This window comes from Notamacropus eugenii, chromosome 1 (genome assembly GCF_028372415.1).
Source record: "Notamacropus eugenii isolate mMacEug1 chromosome 1, mMacEug1.pri_v2, whole genome shotgun sequence".
Classification (NCBI taxonomy): domain Eukaryota; kingdom Metazoa; phylum Chordata; class Mammalia; order Diprotodontia; family Macropodidae; genus Notamacropus; species Notamacropus eugenii.
Window position 1 is genome coordinate 239,048,780 of NC_092872.1, and position 18,439 is coordinate 239,067,218.

Sequence of the window (18,439 nt, forward strand, 5' to 3'; positions counted from 1 at the left end):
GTTGCCCAGTTGTACCCTCCTAATGGCAGCTCTGCCATGAGAGTGCTAAGTGTTCTGCCTGCAGCAAACCCTCACTCCTCTTTGCTTGATTTCTTGGGGTGTCAGGAACACTAAACTACCCTATTCCAAAGGCTGGAGCTTCCCGTAAAGATCGGTCAAAATGTCTGTAAAATCCCCTGCCAGGAAGAAAGGGCCATTGCTTGTGATGAAGCAGATTAATGGAGACAGCGGTGGAATGGCAGATAGGTATCTACTGAGATAGAGCACTGAGCCCAAAGTCAGCAAGATATGAGTTCAAATCCAGCCTCAGACACTAGCTGTGTGATCCTGGGCAAGTCACTTTTCATCTTCCTCGGTTTCCACAACTATAAAATGGGAATAATAATAGCTCTTATCTCCCAGGATCCAATGTAAGGATCCAATGAGACAACATTTGTAAAGTGCTTAGCACAGAGTCTGGCACACAGTAGGTGTTTAATAGATGCCTATTTCTTTCCTAATAGAAGAATGTTAGAACTGGCTCAGTGGGGTGTATGCACCTCATTTCCCTGGGGATGATCTAACCTTTCAGGTGAGCATAGAGGGAAGGTATCAGCCCTTTGAAAGTGTAGTGTATTGGGAAAGGTGTTGGGCTTGGGATAAGCAGAGATAGGTCACCTTGGATATGTATTAGCTTTGTGATCCTGGGCAAGTCCCCTTCTCAGGGTTTTAGTGAAGAGCTGAGGTGAGAGAGCCCATCATGCCTTCTTCATGGTGTGGTTGTGAGAATCCAATAAGTTAAACTGCATAAAGCTTTCTGTGATCCTTAAAGCATTTTATCAATGTGAGTTACTCTGTACTGTACCTGGTGGGTTTAACAAATTCTTATTATTCATTTATTAAATAGGGATGCTCTTCCTCCTCCTCCTTCTCATACTGCTACTACTACTACTACTACTACTACTGCTTAACACTGCTGCAGGGTGTCCCAAAATTCTGAGTGCAGCTTTAAGCTTGATTGGATTAAAGGTTGCTTTACTTCTGGGAAGTTTGAACTCAGTCAAAGGACTGCACTTGAGGACCTAGAGGGTCACATGTGGTCTTGAGGCCAAAGGTTTCCCACCCCTGGTTTAGGGTAAGGGATCCCAGTGACAGGGCCTACCTTGTAATCAGGTTGTGAGGTTCAAATGCACTGTGTCTCTAAAGGGGCAGGCACACCTCAGAGCACCAGGGAGGTGGCTGGGCAGGTGGGGGGAGGGTTGATTTGAGGGTTTTAAAAAAATACTCAAGCTCTCACTCCTCCCTAGATTCAAAACCATCTCCAAAATCTCTCCTTCCAATCACTCCCAAGGCTAAGGCCAGGCTGAGGCAGCCCAAAGATGGGCAAGTGAGAGCCCAAATCTGGAAGCCAAGGCTGGCTGGACTTCAGTGCCAGCTGTAGTGCTTAGGTAGACACATTCCCAAGCTCCCTGTTTCTCAGTCTCTTCATCTGTAAAGTATAATAGTGTTAAGGCTAGAATGGGCCTTGGTGTTAGCCTAGTTTAACCCCATTTTTTTTGAGATGATGATAATAATAATAAACATTAATATAGCACCATGTGCCAGCTACTGTATTAAACATTTTACAAATATCTCATTTTTTGTTGATCCCTATTTTACAAATGAGGGAACTGAGGCAAAGAGAAGCTAAGTAAATTGTTTAGGGTCACACATCTAATAAGTGTCTGATAACTGGATTTGAACTTGCCAAGGACACACAGATGGTATACCCAGCAGAGGATGTGAACTCAGGCCCCTGTGAATTTGGATCTAGTGCCCTGGCTACCATACCTTCTAGGAGGTATACCAAGTTCTTTCTAACTGTAAAGTATTCCATAAAAGTAGCAACAGGGAGGGGACCTGTGATTTCATTGGTGTAGGGAACTTCCAGGGCAGGATACTCCCTCCACCAAAGCTATCAACACCTTTTTGACCATGAGGAAAGAGGTATCAAACTAAAGGCCCCATGGCGCTCTCCTGAGTGAAGCCCTAACCAGATTAAAAAGAAATTGGGAGATGTTTAATAACATAAATAAAAATAGAATCCAACACAGGTAATGTTAATTTGTAGTTTCCTAAATCAGTATATCGTGGGGATGAATCTCTATTTGAGTTTGACAGCTTGAGGCTCTAAGAGATTAAATGACTGGCCCAGGGCCAACGTGTCTCAGAGATACACCAGGTCTTCTGGACTGGACAGCCAACTCTATCCATTGTGCTACACTGCCTTACTCTAAAGAAAGCTGTTACTGTTACTGCTAACAATGTTACAATGTTACAATGTTACTGCTAACAATAGCTAGCATCTCTATAGTGTTTCAAGGTTTGCAAAGCATTTTACAAATATCTCATTTGATCTTTACCTTGGTGGTGGGTGCTATTATTCTCCCATTTTATAGATGAAGAATCTGAGGCAAAGAGAAGTTACGTGATTTGTCCAGGGGTGACAGTTAGTAAATGGCTGGAGTGGAATTTGAACCCAGGGCTTCCTAACTCCAATTCCCCTGAAGTCCACCATCCTGTTCCCTGTGCCATACAGCTTTATTTTACTACTCATTTATGTTTCTCTTATATCTATAATTTTTTGTGTGTGCCTATGTCCTGTCTCCTCCATCCCCATTCCTTCAGGGCATGGGTAGGTTTGGTACCCATTGAAATACTCAGCGCCTGAGGCAGACTCAGACCATGGTTGGACCTGAGGGATGTCATTGAGTTCCTCCTCCCCAGGACTGGACCTGATAGGCTCTGTTTGACCTTGACCAACATTAGAAGGGGGAAGCCCCCACCAGGGTGGCTGGCCACTTTTAAGGCCATCTGGGGTCATGAATCACGTAGATGCTGTCCAAGCAGAGAGGACAGCGCTGGCCAAAGCTTTCACTCCATCTTCACTGTCCACTCTCCAGTGGCAACCAGGGAATCAGGTATCAGCCAGGCAAAAGCCACTCCAAGGTGACTTGAGAAATAAACAATATGTACTTTAACTTGGCTCCTTCCTTCTATGGATTAGGTGTTACAGCCTTTCTCATATAACCCCCCTCTCTGTTTGTCAGATGAGCAGGAGGAAGGCCATTTTCAAATTCCTTTATTCAAGAGCCTCAGTTTGCCCTAAGTGACTTGCCAAATTAATACAATGAGTTAGGGATGGAAGACTGACTAGAACCTGACTTTTGCCTTAGGGTCCCAGGTTTCACCATTCCACCAGCCTACTCCTTTTGAAATTATTCTAACTGCAGAAGCAGCAGGGATAGGGGCCCTTCTGAGGATCCTGGGTTCTAGAGGAATCAAAAAGGGCATAGGAGGGAGAGACAGAGAGATTGGAGGCAGTGTGGTTCAGTGAATTTGGAGTCAGGAGAACTGGGTTGAAATTCTGTCTCTGTTAGTACTTGGGTAACCTTCAGGTCACTTAACCTTTCTGTGCCTCAGTTTTCTCAAGTGTAAAATAAAGTGTAAAGGAGGTATGTAACATTTCCTCTAGTTCAAGCTCTGTGATCCCTTGAGATGCAGGACTGCTGATTTGGAGGAGAGAATGTCCATGGCAACGAAAAGGACTTGTCTTTCTGATGCAAGAATCTAGAAAGGTGTCAGTCTGACTTTTTCTTCCCCACTTTCACTCCCATCACGCTGTTGCCCTCCACCATGGGAAGAGTGCCCAACCGACAGAGGGCCAGCCAAATCTGCCAGGATGCCAGTTAAGCAATGGACTTGTGGCTCATTAACTCTCATCAGGGCCCTTGGTTTAAAGAGCATGGGGTTGAGGCTCCAGGCTGGCACATAGAGACCCTTAATTAAATTAGGGTGACTTCCAAACAGGCGAGGGCACCCAGAATGAAGCTGCAATCCAGCGCATTCTGGGGGAAGCCCAAGGCAAACAGCTGAAATAGGGAGTTCTAAAATCCCTCCAAGCACAGGCTTGCAGGGCCTTATTTCTCATCCTGCTTCCCAGAGAAGGCTCCTCACTCAGACCCTCCTTCTAGGCAAATCTGTCCACCTTCCCCTACCCCTACCTCATGCTGCCACAAGAAGTTTTGCCTTTATTTTTTAGTTTGAGGCACAGGGTGAGATTCATAGTGTCAGAAGGAAATCAAGACAGAGAAAAGAATGTAACTGAAAAAATCAGGCTTGTCTAGCTGCAGATAGAGTGAGAGTTACTAGGTATAGGGTCTAAGACTTCTGCTCTTGGGAAAATGGGAATTATGAAAGGCATCTTGGAGAAAGTGACACCTGAGGAAAAGGATGTCAGTGGTTCAAGGTGATCACCAGGGATGGAACAGAGACTGAGACAGTGGGGAGGAGGTCATGGGGTGGGGAGGGGATGTCAGTGGTGGGAAGAAGATGTCAGTGGTGGGGAAGGGGCCATGGAGTGGGGGATGAGGAGAAAGCAGGAGAAAGCCAGTTCTAGGTATAAAGGAAATAACATAATGACATTTGCAAAAGCAAAAAGAGACAGCAGAGTGAAATAAAATAACAGTGATTAGTCCGGTTTGGCTCTACCTTTGGAAACCTAAACTAGAACCAGAACATTGTGGCCCTGAGTAGAGTCTCTGATGTTATCACCCAGCACAGCCCCTCCTTGTCTCCAGGCCAAGTGCTGGTCACTGGCCTCTCCACGGTCACTCACATTTCTCCCTGGGCAGCTGCGCTAAGGCTCTTCTTTATCCTGGAAGGTCTCCCCTTCCTCTCCTCCACTCTTCAGTTCCATCTTGATGTGAACCCTTCCTTAACAATGACCTCTCTGTTCTCTCACCTGAACTTTGTACCATCCATTTAGCATTGTCATTGTACTGGGAATGCATGTATGTGGTGGGTGGGTGGGTGGGAGCAGAGGTCGGGTTGAGTGTTAGTGGTGTGAGTGTGTGTGCGTGTGTGTGTGTGTGTGTGTGTGTGTATGGGGGTGAGATATGGGGTGTTTGAGAAGTGGGGAGGGGGGTTGAGTGTTTGGGGGGCTGTCTGTGTGTGTGTAGGAGGGTGAGGTAGGGGGTAGTTGAGGGGTGGGTGTGGGTGAGGATGTGTCTATGTTGGGGGGATGGCGGGAACATCATTGAGTCTGGAGTTAGAAAACTTTGGTTCGAACTTCAGGTTCCAGAACCTGAGTGTGAATCCCAGCTCTACCCATTACTACCAGTTTAAGTGTGAATGAGTCTCAAAGTCTTTGGGCCTCAGTTTCCTCATCTGTAAATGAAGTGAATGTATTGGGTGACCTCTAAGGTCCTTTCTAGCTCTGGACTGAGCAAGAGGTCGAACCAAGTGGGGAGGGGAAGGAAAAGGGAAAGGAAAGGAGGAGAAGGGGTGTGCTGTATTGAAGTAGAAAGACGTCAAGATGATCCATCTAGAAGGCTGAGCAGATGGATGGGATGGCAGTGGAAAGCATGAGCTGGTATTTTCTAAGGCTACAAAATAACACACTGGTGGCCAAATCTTTGGAAATCCCAGCCCCACCCCCAGCCCCACAAACATGTGAGCACCTGTTGTATTCATTCAATCGTTGATTAAATAAGCATTTATTAATCACCTCCAAAGTATCAGGCACTGTGCTGAGTGCTGGAGACTCAAAGACAAAAAGATGAAATCATTTCTACCTTCAGGGAGCTGAGACCACTCAGGGAAAACAATTAAGGATTATAGATTTCTAGCTGGAAAGAATGCTTAAAGCCCAGAAAGTTCAATATTTTCATTTTGCAGATGAGAAAACTAAGGCATAGAGGAATTAAATGGCTTTCTCACCTATTAAACGCCTATTAAGGACCAAATTCTCCCCGTGTGAGGGAGAATTTGAACCCAGCTCTTCCAGACGCCAATCTAGTGCCCTATCTACTGAAATATCATGGTACCTCTTGCACATACAGAAAATCAAATACAAAACACATAAAACACAGCTGAAAGATACTTTCTGATAGGAGAGTACTAACAACTAGGGTGGAGAAAACAGGAGAGATACCTTGTAGGAGATGAACTTGGCTGAATCTTGAAGGAAACTAGAGAAATAAGGAGGTGGAGATGAGAAAAGAATACACATCAGGCAGTGAGGATAGCTTAGGCAAATACACGGGGCACATACAAGGATCAGCAAGTAAGTTGGTTTGGCTGGAATGACTTCGTGGAGTGCATGAAGAAGAATGACCCTCAAAAAGCTAAACTGTGAGGACTTTTAGTACCAAAGGAAGGAATTGATATTTCATCCTAGAGGCAAGAGGGAGTCTTGGAACTTCTTAAGCAGAGGAATAATGTGGTCAGATCTATGCTTTGGTAGTTGTGTGTCAGACGAATTGGAAAGAGAATGAATTTAAGGTCAGGGAGGTCATTTAGGAAGCTATTATGACATTCCAGGCATAATGGAAAGAGGGAATGAAGCAGAGTGGTGCCTGAGTAATGGGAAGGAGGGCATGAATGACAGATGTATTGTGGGAGTAGAACTGACAAGACTTCAGAACTAACTGAATAAGACGGATAAAGGAGAGGATGAAGATGCAGATATCTCTAAGATTCCAAATTTGGGTAACTGGAATAATGGTGGTGCTCCAACACAAATAGAGAAATAAGAAGAAAAGGATTGTGGGGAGGAGGTACAGAGAGGGTAATGAGTTCTTTTTTAGGTATGTTGAAGTTGAGATGCCTTGGGCCAGTTGGAGACCTCCAACAGACAGCTAAAATTCAGGACTAAAATTCAGGAGGGATACAGGAGATGGATCTGGGAGCTGCCTGAAAAACGTTTTTAGATGAACCCACAAAAGTGCATGATACGGAGAAAAAAGCAAAAAGGGCCCAGGATAAAGCCTGGAGGTACACCCCCATAGCAAGTGGGATGTATATGATGATCCAACAAAGGGGAATAAGCCACATAGGTAGGAGGAGAACTGAGAGAGAACAGAGCCTGGGAAAATGCAGAAAAAAGAGCATTTAGAAAGATAGAGTGGTCAGCCATGTCAAATACTAGGGAGGTAAAGATGGATCAGGAATGAGAAGAAGCCAAAAACTTGGGAATGACAAGATCATTTTTTATTCTTGGAGAGGGCAACTTCAGTTGAGAAATGATGTCAGAAGCCTGACTGTAAGAGGCTGAAAAGGAAGTGAGAAAAAGGAAGTGGAGACAGTGAGTAAAGATGATTTTCAAGACCTTTGACTGTGAAAGGGAGGCAAGATGAAGGAATGGTAGAATCAAGTTGGTTGGGTTTTTTAAGGATGGAGGAGATCTAGACATGGCTTTAAGCAATAGGAAAGGAGTCCATAGATAAAAGAGAAATTGAAAATTAAGGAAAAGATGCAATAACTGAAAGGAAAAGCTCATGAAGATGGTGGGAGGGGATAAAATCAAAGGCACAAGTAGAGTGGCTGGGGTCACTTCTTCACCTGTTACTAGAGCCAAAGAGGAGAGAGTTGGGGAAGGGGAAGATGGTGGAAGTGGTGTCTAGTGTGGAGTGGGGAAGAAGGAACTCAATGAATGGTCCCATTTCTCCCCTCTCCCCCAGTTAAATGAGTGTGAGTTGAGATCTACTGAGGGAGAGAGAGAGCAGAAAGATGGCTTGAGGGAAAAGGAGAAGGGTTGGAACAGGTGGTGTTGTACTATGGATAGAGCACCAGGCCTGGACCAGAGGACCTGAGTTCAAATCCAGCCTCAGACACTTATTAGCTGGGTGACCCTGAGTAAGTCACTTAACTCCTCTGTTTGTCTGAGTTTCTTCAATTGCAAAATGAGCTGGAGAAGGAAATGGCCAACCGCTCCAGTACCTTTGCCAAGAAAATCCCAAATGGGGTCACAGAGTTTTGGACATGACTGAAAATGACTCAACAACAACAAAATCAGAAAAGAATAAAGATGGAAATAAATTTTAAAATTAGATTTTAATTATTAAATGATTTTAAAATTAGATATTAATAAATTAAATTTAATTAATTCTAAAATTTTTAAAAAGATGCTAAGGACAGTATGATAGCCAATCAGAAGATTCTGGTATACAGCAGCAAGGACTCATTTGAGAGCATAAAAAAATGTGTAGTAGACACTGTCAGTACCCTTTGGAGGAAACTGATACTGGCTAGTGGGTGGGTTTTGAACTTGGGTCTTTTGGGTTCTGAGTCCTCCACTCTATTCATCATTTATACCAATTTTCTTTTAATTTTAAAATCTGATATTGGAGACAATAGTACCACATTATCCATCCATCCCAAGGGCTATGTTTGAAACCTATTTTTTCTAAAGATGTAAAGTTGTCCCTGGACACCAAGGAGAGGAAAGATGATAGATTGACATCTCACTGGGTCAGTTTATTAATGAGGCCTTTGGAATATAATAATTTGCACTTTTCAAGTCACCAGAGGTTATTTAACTTCACACACATGCAATTTTGCAAACTCAGCCACTCATATTCTGCCCTAAAGGGTCAGAAGTCCAACAATGACAAGACTAGCCTGGTGAGTCCTTGGGGAGAAGAAATAAAGAATGGTTAAGGAGAATTCTGTCCTCCAAGGATGACGCCTTCACTTCTCATCAGTGAGTGGCTGGGTCCAGCCACAGCTAGAAAGAGCAGAATCAGTGCCTGATAGAACCTAGGTCAGGGGCTGACCCTTTGCCAAACCACACCAAGTAATTCACAATACCCCAAAGAGCGAAATGAGAGAGTGAAACACCTGACCCTTCTCTGGCCAAATTCTACTCCACAAATCCATTTATTCAACCTCTTCCCCTCAACCTTGACCAAATACAAGAGTCCAGTCCAGTCCAGTTTCTCCAATAATCAACACTACTACCACCTTCTTCTCTACCCCTTACAGTGTCCATTTATTCGCTGCCCTGCCAGTGGTAGATGTTGCTGCTGCTGCTGCTGCTGAAACAAGACTGTGGCACGGCCAGGAGAAGGGAGACCTTCTCTGCTGACCCCTCTGACCCTCCACCACTCTCATATGCATCCTGGGCTCTTACCTCAGGGATGCGGACGCTGTAGGGCTGATTGTGAAATGTAGGAGCATTATCGTTCACATCGCCAACCTGGATGTTCACTTTCCTTGTGATCACCTAGGAAGAAAAAGAGGCAAGATACCCACTGTCAGCATGTACTTCTAAAAACTAAGTATCCAGTAGGTGCTTAATAAACGTTACCCACTATTGTTTATTGACTCTAAGATTTGCAAAGCACTTTATATATGTAATATTCTGTACCAATGGACCCACATCTATGCCAAAAGAGAGGAAGTTTCCAAGGTTCCCATCCATAATGTGTTGGGGACCATTCTCTAATCCTCAAGCTTATGAACCTTCACGGGCAAGATGGTCCTTGGGATACTTACCCCCTGGTGATCACTGACAGAAAACTCCACAGTGAATTCGGACTTGGTCTGGAAGAGAGTGGAGAAATGAAGGGTTAAACATTGTAGGGTTCATTCTGTTATTGGAACTTGTAAGAGGGCATGGAATTTGGGTAGAAAGATGCCAGTGTGGTCCCAGGAGACGAGGCTACCTTATTCTATCAGGGTTTTCCGAGGATTCTCTAGTAATGAGTGCTGCTTTTTATGCAGAGAATTGAGACCTAGAAACAATAAAGAGAATGGAGGAGGAATGGGGTGGATGCTCCCCAGATATAGAGATAGTAGCCATGAGGCCTACTTGGAGATGACTGGGTTTTCTGAGATAGGTCTGAGGCAGGTTTGGTTGAAGTGAAAACAGTTTAGCGCTCAGGAACTTTTCATCTTATTAGGAATCAGCCTAAGAATTGGGCTATCACCACTTCCTACTCTTCTGAGATAGGTGGATTAGGGGTTGCATTGTTGGGGGGACAGGAGACACGGGAGAGGTCTTGCTCCCCTCACATTCCCATATTGCTTTTCATGGTTAAACCCAGGGCTAATAACTCCTTTGGGGGTTTTCAGAAAAAATGAAAACTACTAACCTTTTAAGAGAGATCTGACTTGACCTGGTACTATGGCATTACTTGCTAGGGGAACAGGAGTTATTAGTAGAAAGGAACTAGGTAAGCAGAGTTGAATTCTACTAAGCAGAGGTGCAATTGGCCATTTCTCCCAAATGAGACAAACAGCGTTGGGTAATGGGACAGTCATACCTCTCTATCCAGTGGCTGTCTCAGCCACACGACCCCTGTGTCACTTTCCACTGCAAAGAACCGGGAGGCCTCCTCCCCAGACACCCCAAAAACCAGGGGGTCGTTGTCCATGTCACGGGCCAGTAGTTGGGTCACTGAAGTGCCTGGAGAAACAGAAGGGGCAGAAGGCAGGAATTAGGTGGGGAGGGAGCTGTGCAGAACAGTACGGAAGGAACACTTATAGGATGCTTTAAAAGGGTAGCAAAACCCTTGCCTCACAATGCCATGGGGCAGGGAGTTCCAGAATTACTGTTCATGAATCAATCAGCCAATAAGTATTTCTGAAGTGCCTACTTGTGCCAGGGATTAGGCTAAGTGCTAGGCATACAAAGCAAAGCGAAGGCATTCCCTGCTTCCCCAAATCTCACAGTCTAAAGGGGGAGGCAATGTGAAAGCAGTACAAGACCTAGACAGGACCAACTGGAGGCAGGGGAGAAGTTCAGACGGAAGAGACCAGCATTAATTGGGATTAGGAAAGGCTTCCTTTGGAAAGTGAGGTTTCAGCTGGGAGTTGAAGGAAGCCAAGGAAAGGAGAGGAAAAGGAAAGTGAAGGAGGAGAGGAAAAGGAGAGAGAGAAGGAGAAGGAGAAGGAGGGAGGGAGAGAGAGACAGACACAGAGATAAAGAGATGGAGACAGAGAGAAAGAGAGACAGAGGGAGAGAAGGAGGGAGGGAAGGAGGAGAGAAAGAGAGAGGGAGAGAATAAACATGAATTTCAAGCATAAGGAGCAACAAGTGAAAATGTAGAGTCAGGAGATGGGGTACCTAGTCTTGGGAAGGGAGCAGTACGAAGCATTAGAAGACGGGAAAAGTAGGAAGGAGCCAGGATGTGGATGGTTTTAAAAGTTGGAGGATTTTCTATTTCATCCCAGTGGTGACAAGGAGCCCCTGGAGTATATTGAGTGGGGGGGAGGGGGTGACAAGGTCAAACACACTTATGGAAGATCAGTTTGACAGTGAATGAGAAAACTGAGGGGAGGGAAGCGTTCGGGTGACTTGTTGGAGGCGCCACACCAGATGTTGGCAGTGTGCTTATGAACTCCAGTGTCTCCTGATTCCAGACTCAGCAGTCATTCCACAAGCCCATGAGCCTCCTGGGAAGAGTTTTGTAAGCTGATTTCTAAGCACAGCCTGAGTTCCCTCCCTAGCAGCCCACCTCAGGCACAGCACTCTCTGGTCCTTCTTGGGGACATTCTTAAACCTTCTGTCCTTTTCCATCCCTGCTTCTTACAGTCTTTAGGTATAGGATACTTTGAAGCACTATGATGGTTTTAAGATTGGATTAAAGATTTAGCACATTCTAGGCACTTTCTAGAGCTTCCAAAAGAGACAAGTTCCCTGTTCTCACAAAGCTGATATCTCTCTAGATGTGAATACTGATTAAGCAAGATAGCCTAACATGTAGTGTACACTCTATTAGAGTTAGGACTCCTAGCCTTTAAGCCTGGCTGAATTAGGCTATTTACAAGATAGATGACTTTAGGGCAAACCAGTCCTACACTCTGGGTGTACTCCTTTAAAATAGAAGATAATACCAACTTCTTCCCCCTTTTTCCATAACACTTTCTTATTTAGTTTATAGAGAGGCTGTGACGATCAAGGTGAAAATGGACATAAAAGTGGTTGGAATTCTTTCGGTAGAAAAGGGCAAGTGGTTTTTTCTACATCCACCAATAAGAGGTAGATTTACCTTTATGGAATTCATAAGAAAGCAACTAAAATGTTCACATCCTTTAATCTAGGGATTCCACTGCTAGGCATAGAACCCAATTAATAAGTACCTACTGTATGCCAGGCACTGTGCTAGGGAGATGCAAATACAGAGAATGGGACAAAACCTATTCTCAAAGCAATTCCACTAAATGGGGAGAGAACAGATGCCTAACAGAGGTCAGTGATAAAAAGCAGGTTCCAACATACACCGAAATATTTATAGCAACAACTTTTCTTTAAGCAAAGAATTATTAACAAAATAATACTAACATTTATATAGCGTTTAATATGTGCCAGGCACTGTGCTAAGTGCTTTACAATTATTATCTCATTTGTTGGAGAATGGCTAAATAAACACACGTATATAAGGGAATATTACTGTTTTCTAAAAAACAATGAAGATGATGAATACTGAGAAGCCTGGGAAGACATATATGAACTAATGCAAAATGAAGTAAGCAGAACCAGGAAAACAATATACCTGATAAATATAAAACTGTAGATTGAAATTATAATAAAATAATAGCCAGCATTTGTATAGTGCAAAGTTTGTAAGGTACTTTATAAATAACTCATTTTTTCCTTACAGCAACCATGCAAGATAGGAAATACTATTATCTCCATTTTATAGACAAGAAAACTGAGGCAGAGAGAAATTAAAAAACTTATATAGAGTACTCTATGTATATATATATATGTATATATATGCATATGCGTGCACATATAATGCATATAGTATATATTCATAGCTAGCAAATGTCTGAGATCAGACTTGAATTCAGGTCTTCCTGACTCCAGGTTCAGACAGCTATCTGCTGTGCCACCTAGCTGTCTCTAAAGCAATAAAATAAAATTATAAAAATAGAATATTGTGAAAAAATAATGAACAAGCTTGACCCCTAAATAAGACATATGAGGATCCATTTTCCTCCTTTCTTTGCAGAAGTGGAGGATTATGGATATGCAATACTGCATACGATATTAGACATGGTTGATACGTTGATCCTGGGAAGGACTGTATCAGCTGGAAAATATAGGTGAGGTAAAAGAATAAAAGATAGCAATAACAACTGAAAATAAGATAAAGTAAAAAATAGTACATCACTAGCTTTAAGGTAGTCTTTTCAGCCCCTTGACACCAGAGAATTACCATTTGTTCAGTGCCATGAAAAGCAGTGAGTCATAGCTTCTGCTCAGGGAAGTTCCAAAGGCCAATGGGGAATAAACTAAGGTGATTGGGAGGGGGCAGAAGCAGGGTATTATAGTGCCCCATGAGCAGAAAGATTGCTGGATTCTTAGTCAGAAGAGCAGGGTTTGAATCTCACCTTTGTTGCTTACTACCTGGGTGCTACGGGCAGGTCCTTTAACTTCTCTGAACTTGACTTTTGAAATGAGGGGACTGGGCTAGAGGAAAAGTAGAAGCTTCTTGAACAATTCTTTGTCACTGGTCAGCTGGGTAACTGAATCATAGGAGAGGCAGTGTTATATCATGGATATAACTTAGAGTCAAGATGACCAGAGGTTCAAATCCCATATCAGATACATATTAGCTGTGTCAACCTGGCAGATTCATTTAACTTCTCTGGGCCTCAGTTTCCTCATCTGTAAAATGAGAAATTGACCTAGATGTTTTCTACATTCCCTCCCATCTCTAAATCGATCACTCTATGATGAGAATATGATCATACATTTAAAATACAGGTGATCACATCTAATCTCTTATTTTACAGATGCAGAAACATGCCCAGCATAGTTAGGTGACTTGTTTAAGATCACACAGGTAGTTAATGGAACGCTTGGGATTCAAAACCGATTCTAAACTTAGTGCTGTACATGCTGCTGCTGTCATGAAAATTACTTCACCCAATGTATCCCAATGAATCAATGGTTTACCTAAGAGTACCCACATCATGTTCCCCAAACCTCAGTGTCCAGCTGATTTCATTGACTGGCCCCTACTAAGTGGTGAGGGGTGGAAGGGACAATGTCACTAGCCATCTGGGGATGACTTGGTCCTGTGAAGAATCAATCACAGATCCCAACTTCTGGCACAGAGAGTCACACAGTGAAGGAGGTCCCTAACTATGGCATCCCAGACCTGGTGCTTAGACCCCTAGCTAGGAGGGATGAGGAGTGAGGATGGGCTAGTACAGCCTCAGCTGTCACTAACCCTATAATTTCCTGGACTTTTATCCATTTTCTCCTCAATTATACACTGCTCAGAATGGTCCTTCTCGTCTTTCTCATAACCGATTACTTACTTGTTCCCACTTTGTTTCCCAGGTAATTGCTAGTGACCTTTTCTAAGTGCAATAATTAAAGGTGCAGTTTTAACATTATATTTAAGGCAAGAAGCACTATAATTACCCACCCGGCATGTTCCCCACCTTCCCAGAACAGTAGTCGACTTTCTATCAACATGCATGCTCTTCATATTATTCCTTCACATTACCATAGGACATAAGTGATAGGCTTTAGAGGTGGAAAGGACCTTGGAGACTGTCCAATCCCACTTTCACCTCCCTCCTCCATCCTTTTATAGATGAGAAAGCTGAGACCCAGAGAGGGAGAGTGAGCTGTCCAAGGTCACAAATATAGTAAGTGGAAGAACTGAGATATGGACCCAAGTCTTCTAGCTCCATCACATTCCAACTTGGAGTCCCCAGAGGAGGTTCTCAAGAGACTTTGCCTCCTCTCCCCTTTCTAGGTTAGCCATGGAGCAGTTTAGTGTCCTAGTCTAGAGCCAAACCCTTGCCTGAGAGTCAGGAAATCTACGTTCTAATTCTAGCTCTGCCACCAACTTCCAGTTAAGTATAAATTCCTTGATAGTGGGGAGTGTCTTAGCTTTGTCTTTGTATTCTCATCACCTATAGGCAGTGTCTAGCATATAAAAGGCACTAATAATTGATTTTGCTATGTATGATGGATAGCTAGGTAGCACAGTGGAGAGAGTGTCAGGCATGAAGTCAGGAAGACTCATATTTCTGAGTTCAAATGCAGTCTCAGAAACTAGCTGTACGACCCCAGGCAAGTCATTTAACTCTGCCTCAGTTTCCTCATCTGTAAAATGAGCTGGATAGGGAAATGGTAAAGCACTCCAGTGCCAAGAAAACCCCAAATGGAGTCATGAAGAGTCAGACAGGACTGAAACAACTGAACAATAACAATGTACAGCCGCCATGCTCAACTCTGGGATCCAAGGTTCTTACGCGTAAAACAGAGAAACTAGCCCATCGTCTGGAGACATAGATCAAGATGTAGGATGGACGTGGAGGGAAGGGGCTGAGTTTGTAGCTGGAGGACCAATGTTCGATTCTGGTTCCCTGGGCAAGTCACCTGATCTCTTGGTCTCAATTCCTCACTTATAAAATAAGGAAGTCAGACTTAGTGGCCTCTCAGGTCCCTTTCCTTGGCTCTAACTCTATGATCCTATGAACTGAATGGACAGGTAAGAATGTTCAATAAGTCTAAAGAATCTGATGCTCTCAATCTCCCTGGTTTCACTATAAGGTTAATCCAGAGGTGGCATCAATGTCACTCATCTTAAAGATGGAAAGGAATAATGTATTGTGCTTGGAATCAGGATGACCTGAGTTCTAATCCTGCTTTGGTTATGTACTAGTTGTCTATCTAAATCGTTTAACTTCTCTTAACTTCAGTTTCCACAACTGTAAGAGGGGCTGACAATGATGCATCTACTGTACTTCCAAAGATTGTTGTAAGGATCAGATAAATTAATCTATGTAACAAGCAGTGCATACTTTAAGTGCCAAATGAATGATGCTCAATAATATTCATTTAAGGCCTCTATACCCTGGGTTTCAAGTTCAAACCATGGCACTAGAGGAGAATTAAATGAACTCCCCCTCTTAGTTGAACTTGATCTATCTACTCCCCCAACATCCATCTTCTAGCCACACAAGCCAGCTTGAGGCGAATTGAGAGAGAAGGCCAGGAAAGAAGACTAAAACTGTCATCTCCCAGCATCACAGGGAGGTTAAGATAAATATCATAAGAGAAACAAAAATGCTAAGGGCTGCTCTAGGGAAAGAAGCTAAAAACTGTTAACTCTTCATTATCTGCATTAATGAAGGGAGAACAGTTAGGAATTCTATGAGCAATGATTCCCAAATTTTAAAAAACCTGGTTGCAAACAATGGTAGGCATATGTTTGGGTACTCCCCACCTCGTCCTCATCCTCACTGGACTATGACTCTAAGATACCTCACTGAGGACCACTATCCCAACTGGGGGTTCTTTCCTGCCAACTTTCTTCTCTGTAAACCAAAGCTAGAGACTATACATCAAACATCTTACAGAAGACGCAGATCTGGCCAAGGCTGAAGCCACAGCTTAGCCTCATTTTGACAGAAAAAGGAAAGAGAAGGCAAATTTTTTATTCTCACATTCTAAGATCTTGCTGTTTCTGAAACAAATTATTATCTTCTTTATTTTCATTACTGTTTGATTCTAGTACAAAGTCTAGGATGGAATTGCCCAGATTTTCATTAGTCTACTCCCAACGTAAAAAACATTTTAATCAAACAATTAAAGTACCTACTATATCAGGCACTGTTCTAAGCACTAGGATACAAAAAGAGGCAAAAGACAGTCCCTGACCTCAAGGAACTCACAATCTAATGGAGGGAGACAATATGTAAACAAATACATAGAAAACAAGCTATGTACAGGATGGACAGGAAAAAAATTAACAGAGGAATAATTATTATTATATAATTAACAATGGAATTAATCAGGGTTGGCAAAGGCTTCCTATGGAAAGTGGGATTTTGGTTGGGGCTTAAAGGAAGCCAGAGAATCAGTAGAGCTGAGGAGGGAGAGCATTCCAGGCATGGAAGACATTCAGAGCAAATGCCCAGAGCTAAGAGAGATGGAGTCTGATTCATAAAATAGCCAAGAGACTGATGTCAATGTATGGAAGTGAGTGTGTTGGAGAGTAAGGTATAAGAAGACTCAAAGGAAAGAGGGAGTTGGGTTATAAAGAGCTTTGAATGACAAACAGAGCTCCTAGGGGCAATAGGGAGCCATTGGAGTTTATTGAATTGGAAGGAAGGGGTGTGTGTGTGTGTGTGTGTGTGTGTGTGTGTGTGTGGGTGTGGGTGTGGGTGTGTGTGGGTGTGTTTGACATGGTCTGACCTGACTTTTTAACACTAAGAGATTAAATGACTTGCCCAGAATCACACAGCCAATCGTTATGGGAGACAGGATTTGAACCCAGCTCAGCCTAACTCCTACTCCTGTTCTCTATCCACTACATCTTCTCTAGGACTGTAAATTGAGGAAGAGGTGCTAATCTGCATTGTTAGAGGGGATTGCCCCACCAGGAGTTCCTTATATCAATAAAAAAGTCACAGATCCAGTCCAAAAAAAAGAATATGCAAAATGTTAGAGGTTTAAAGACAAACCAAAAATAGTCCTTGTCCTCAATGAGTTTACAATCCATGGATGAAGAAGAGTTAAACCACAAAGAGAGGGAGGGTCTAGAAACAAAGGCAGGCAAGGTGTAAATCCTGGGATGCGGATTTCTCAATGGCTCAGGGAGACCCAGATCTGTTTTTCTTCAGGAGAATGATTAAGGATACAAAGGAGAAGCAGAGAGTATCATGGGACAGCATAGAACAGGTCAGTGTGAGAACTGCTATGTTTTTTTTCTTTGCCATGGACCAGTAAATAACCTGGGTAAAGAGGGTTAGATAGTACAATTTAGCACCTCTCCCTCCTCCCACTTATGTCTTTATAGCAGAAAAGCCAGGAGAGGAGCTATGACCATAGGATGAGGAAAGGGGATTTAGTCCAGGTAGAAGCTGACAAAGTTGACTAATTCTCTGACTACACATCACTCTCTTTCTGGGCCAAAAACCTAAGGACTGATGTTCTTGATCATCTCTTCATGTCTCTGTTCAAGATAAGAAGTATGGCAGGTACAAGTATGAGCAACAGGCCTGGCCTGGGGACTGCCGGAGGAGACTAACAAGATGAAGGTTTAATAGGGATAAATTGTTAAGTCCTTTTTAACAGCAGTTCATGTGAAAAAGGAATAGGAAATTTAGTTGAATACAAGCTTAATGTGAATCAATGAAGGTGAGCTCCTTGTAGACAGGGATAGTGGATTTGTGGGGTTTTTGTCCTTCTTTGTATCTCCAGGGCTTTGCACAATGCCTGATACACAGTAAGTACTTAATATATGCTAGGTGACTGACTGGTATGTTTTCCAAAAGAACCACTATTATTTTAAGCTTCATGGAAATATTCACTCAACACTTACTGATTGCTTACTATATGCAAAGCATAGTGCTAGGTAATGAAGGAAATGCAAAGGTAAATAAGACATGGTCCTTGTCCTCAAGTTCTTAAACTCTAGTAGGAAAGATAAGGCATAGGTAATGGAGCTTAGAGCATGCTCAGATTACCTAAAATAGAGTCACTCATGTGGAAGACACTGGGCACCTGCTCATGGGAGACAGGAAAACTAGTGTGTGTATGGTCTGCTGTAAATGAAGGAATTCTTCACCCTCAGATAGGAAGGTGCTTAGTCAGGTTGTTTTAAAGACATGAATAGCTAGAAAGCTAAACAGCCAAAGGAAAAAGGCTGCTTTCAAC

General features: G+C 43.1%; 1 protein-coding gene across 6 annotated transcripts in view; it reads right to left on the reverse strand.

Annotated features, from left to right (window-relative positions):
• The window catches only part of CDH23 (cadherin related 23), a 597,280-nt gene that overhangs the window by 431,959 nt on the left and 146,882 nt on the right, over positions 1-18,439 (reverse strand). For all 6 annotated transcript variants that reach the window (XM_072628247.1, XM_072628248.1, XM_072628249.1 and 3 more), the window contains exons 4-6: positions 10,068-10,210; positions 9,298-9,345; positions 8,933-9,025 (exon numbers count right to left, since the gene is read on the reverse strand). In XM_072628247.1, the coding sequence (XP_072484348.1) occupies positions 8,933-9,025; positions 9,298-9,345; positions 10,068-10,210 (284 nt within the window). The remainder of the gene's footprint in view (positions 1-8,932; positions 9,026-9,297; positions 9,346-10,067; positions 10,211-18,439) is intronic.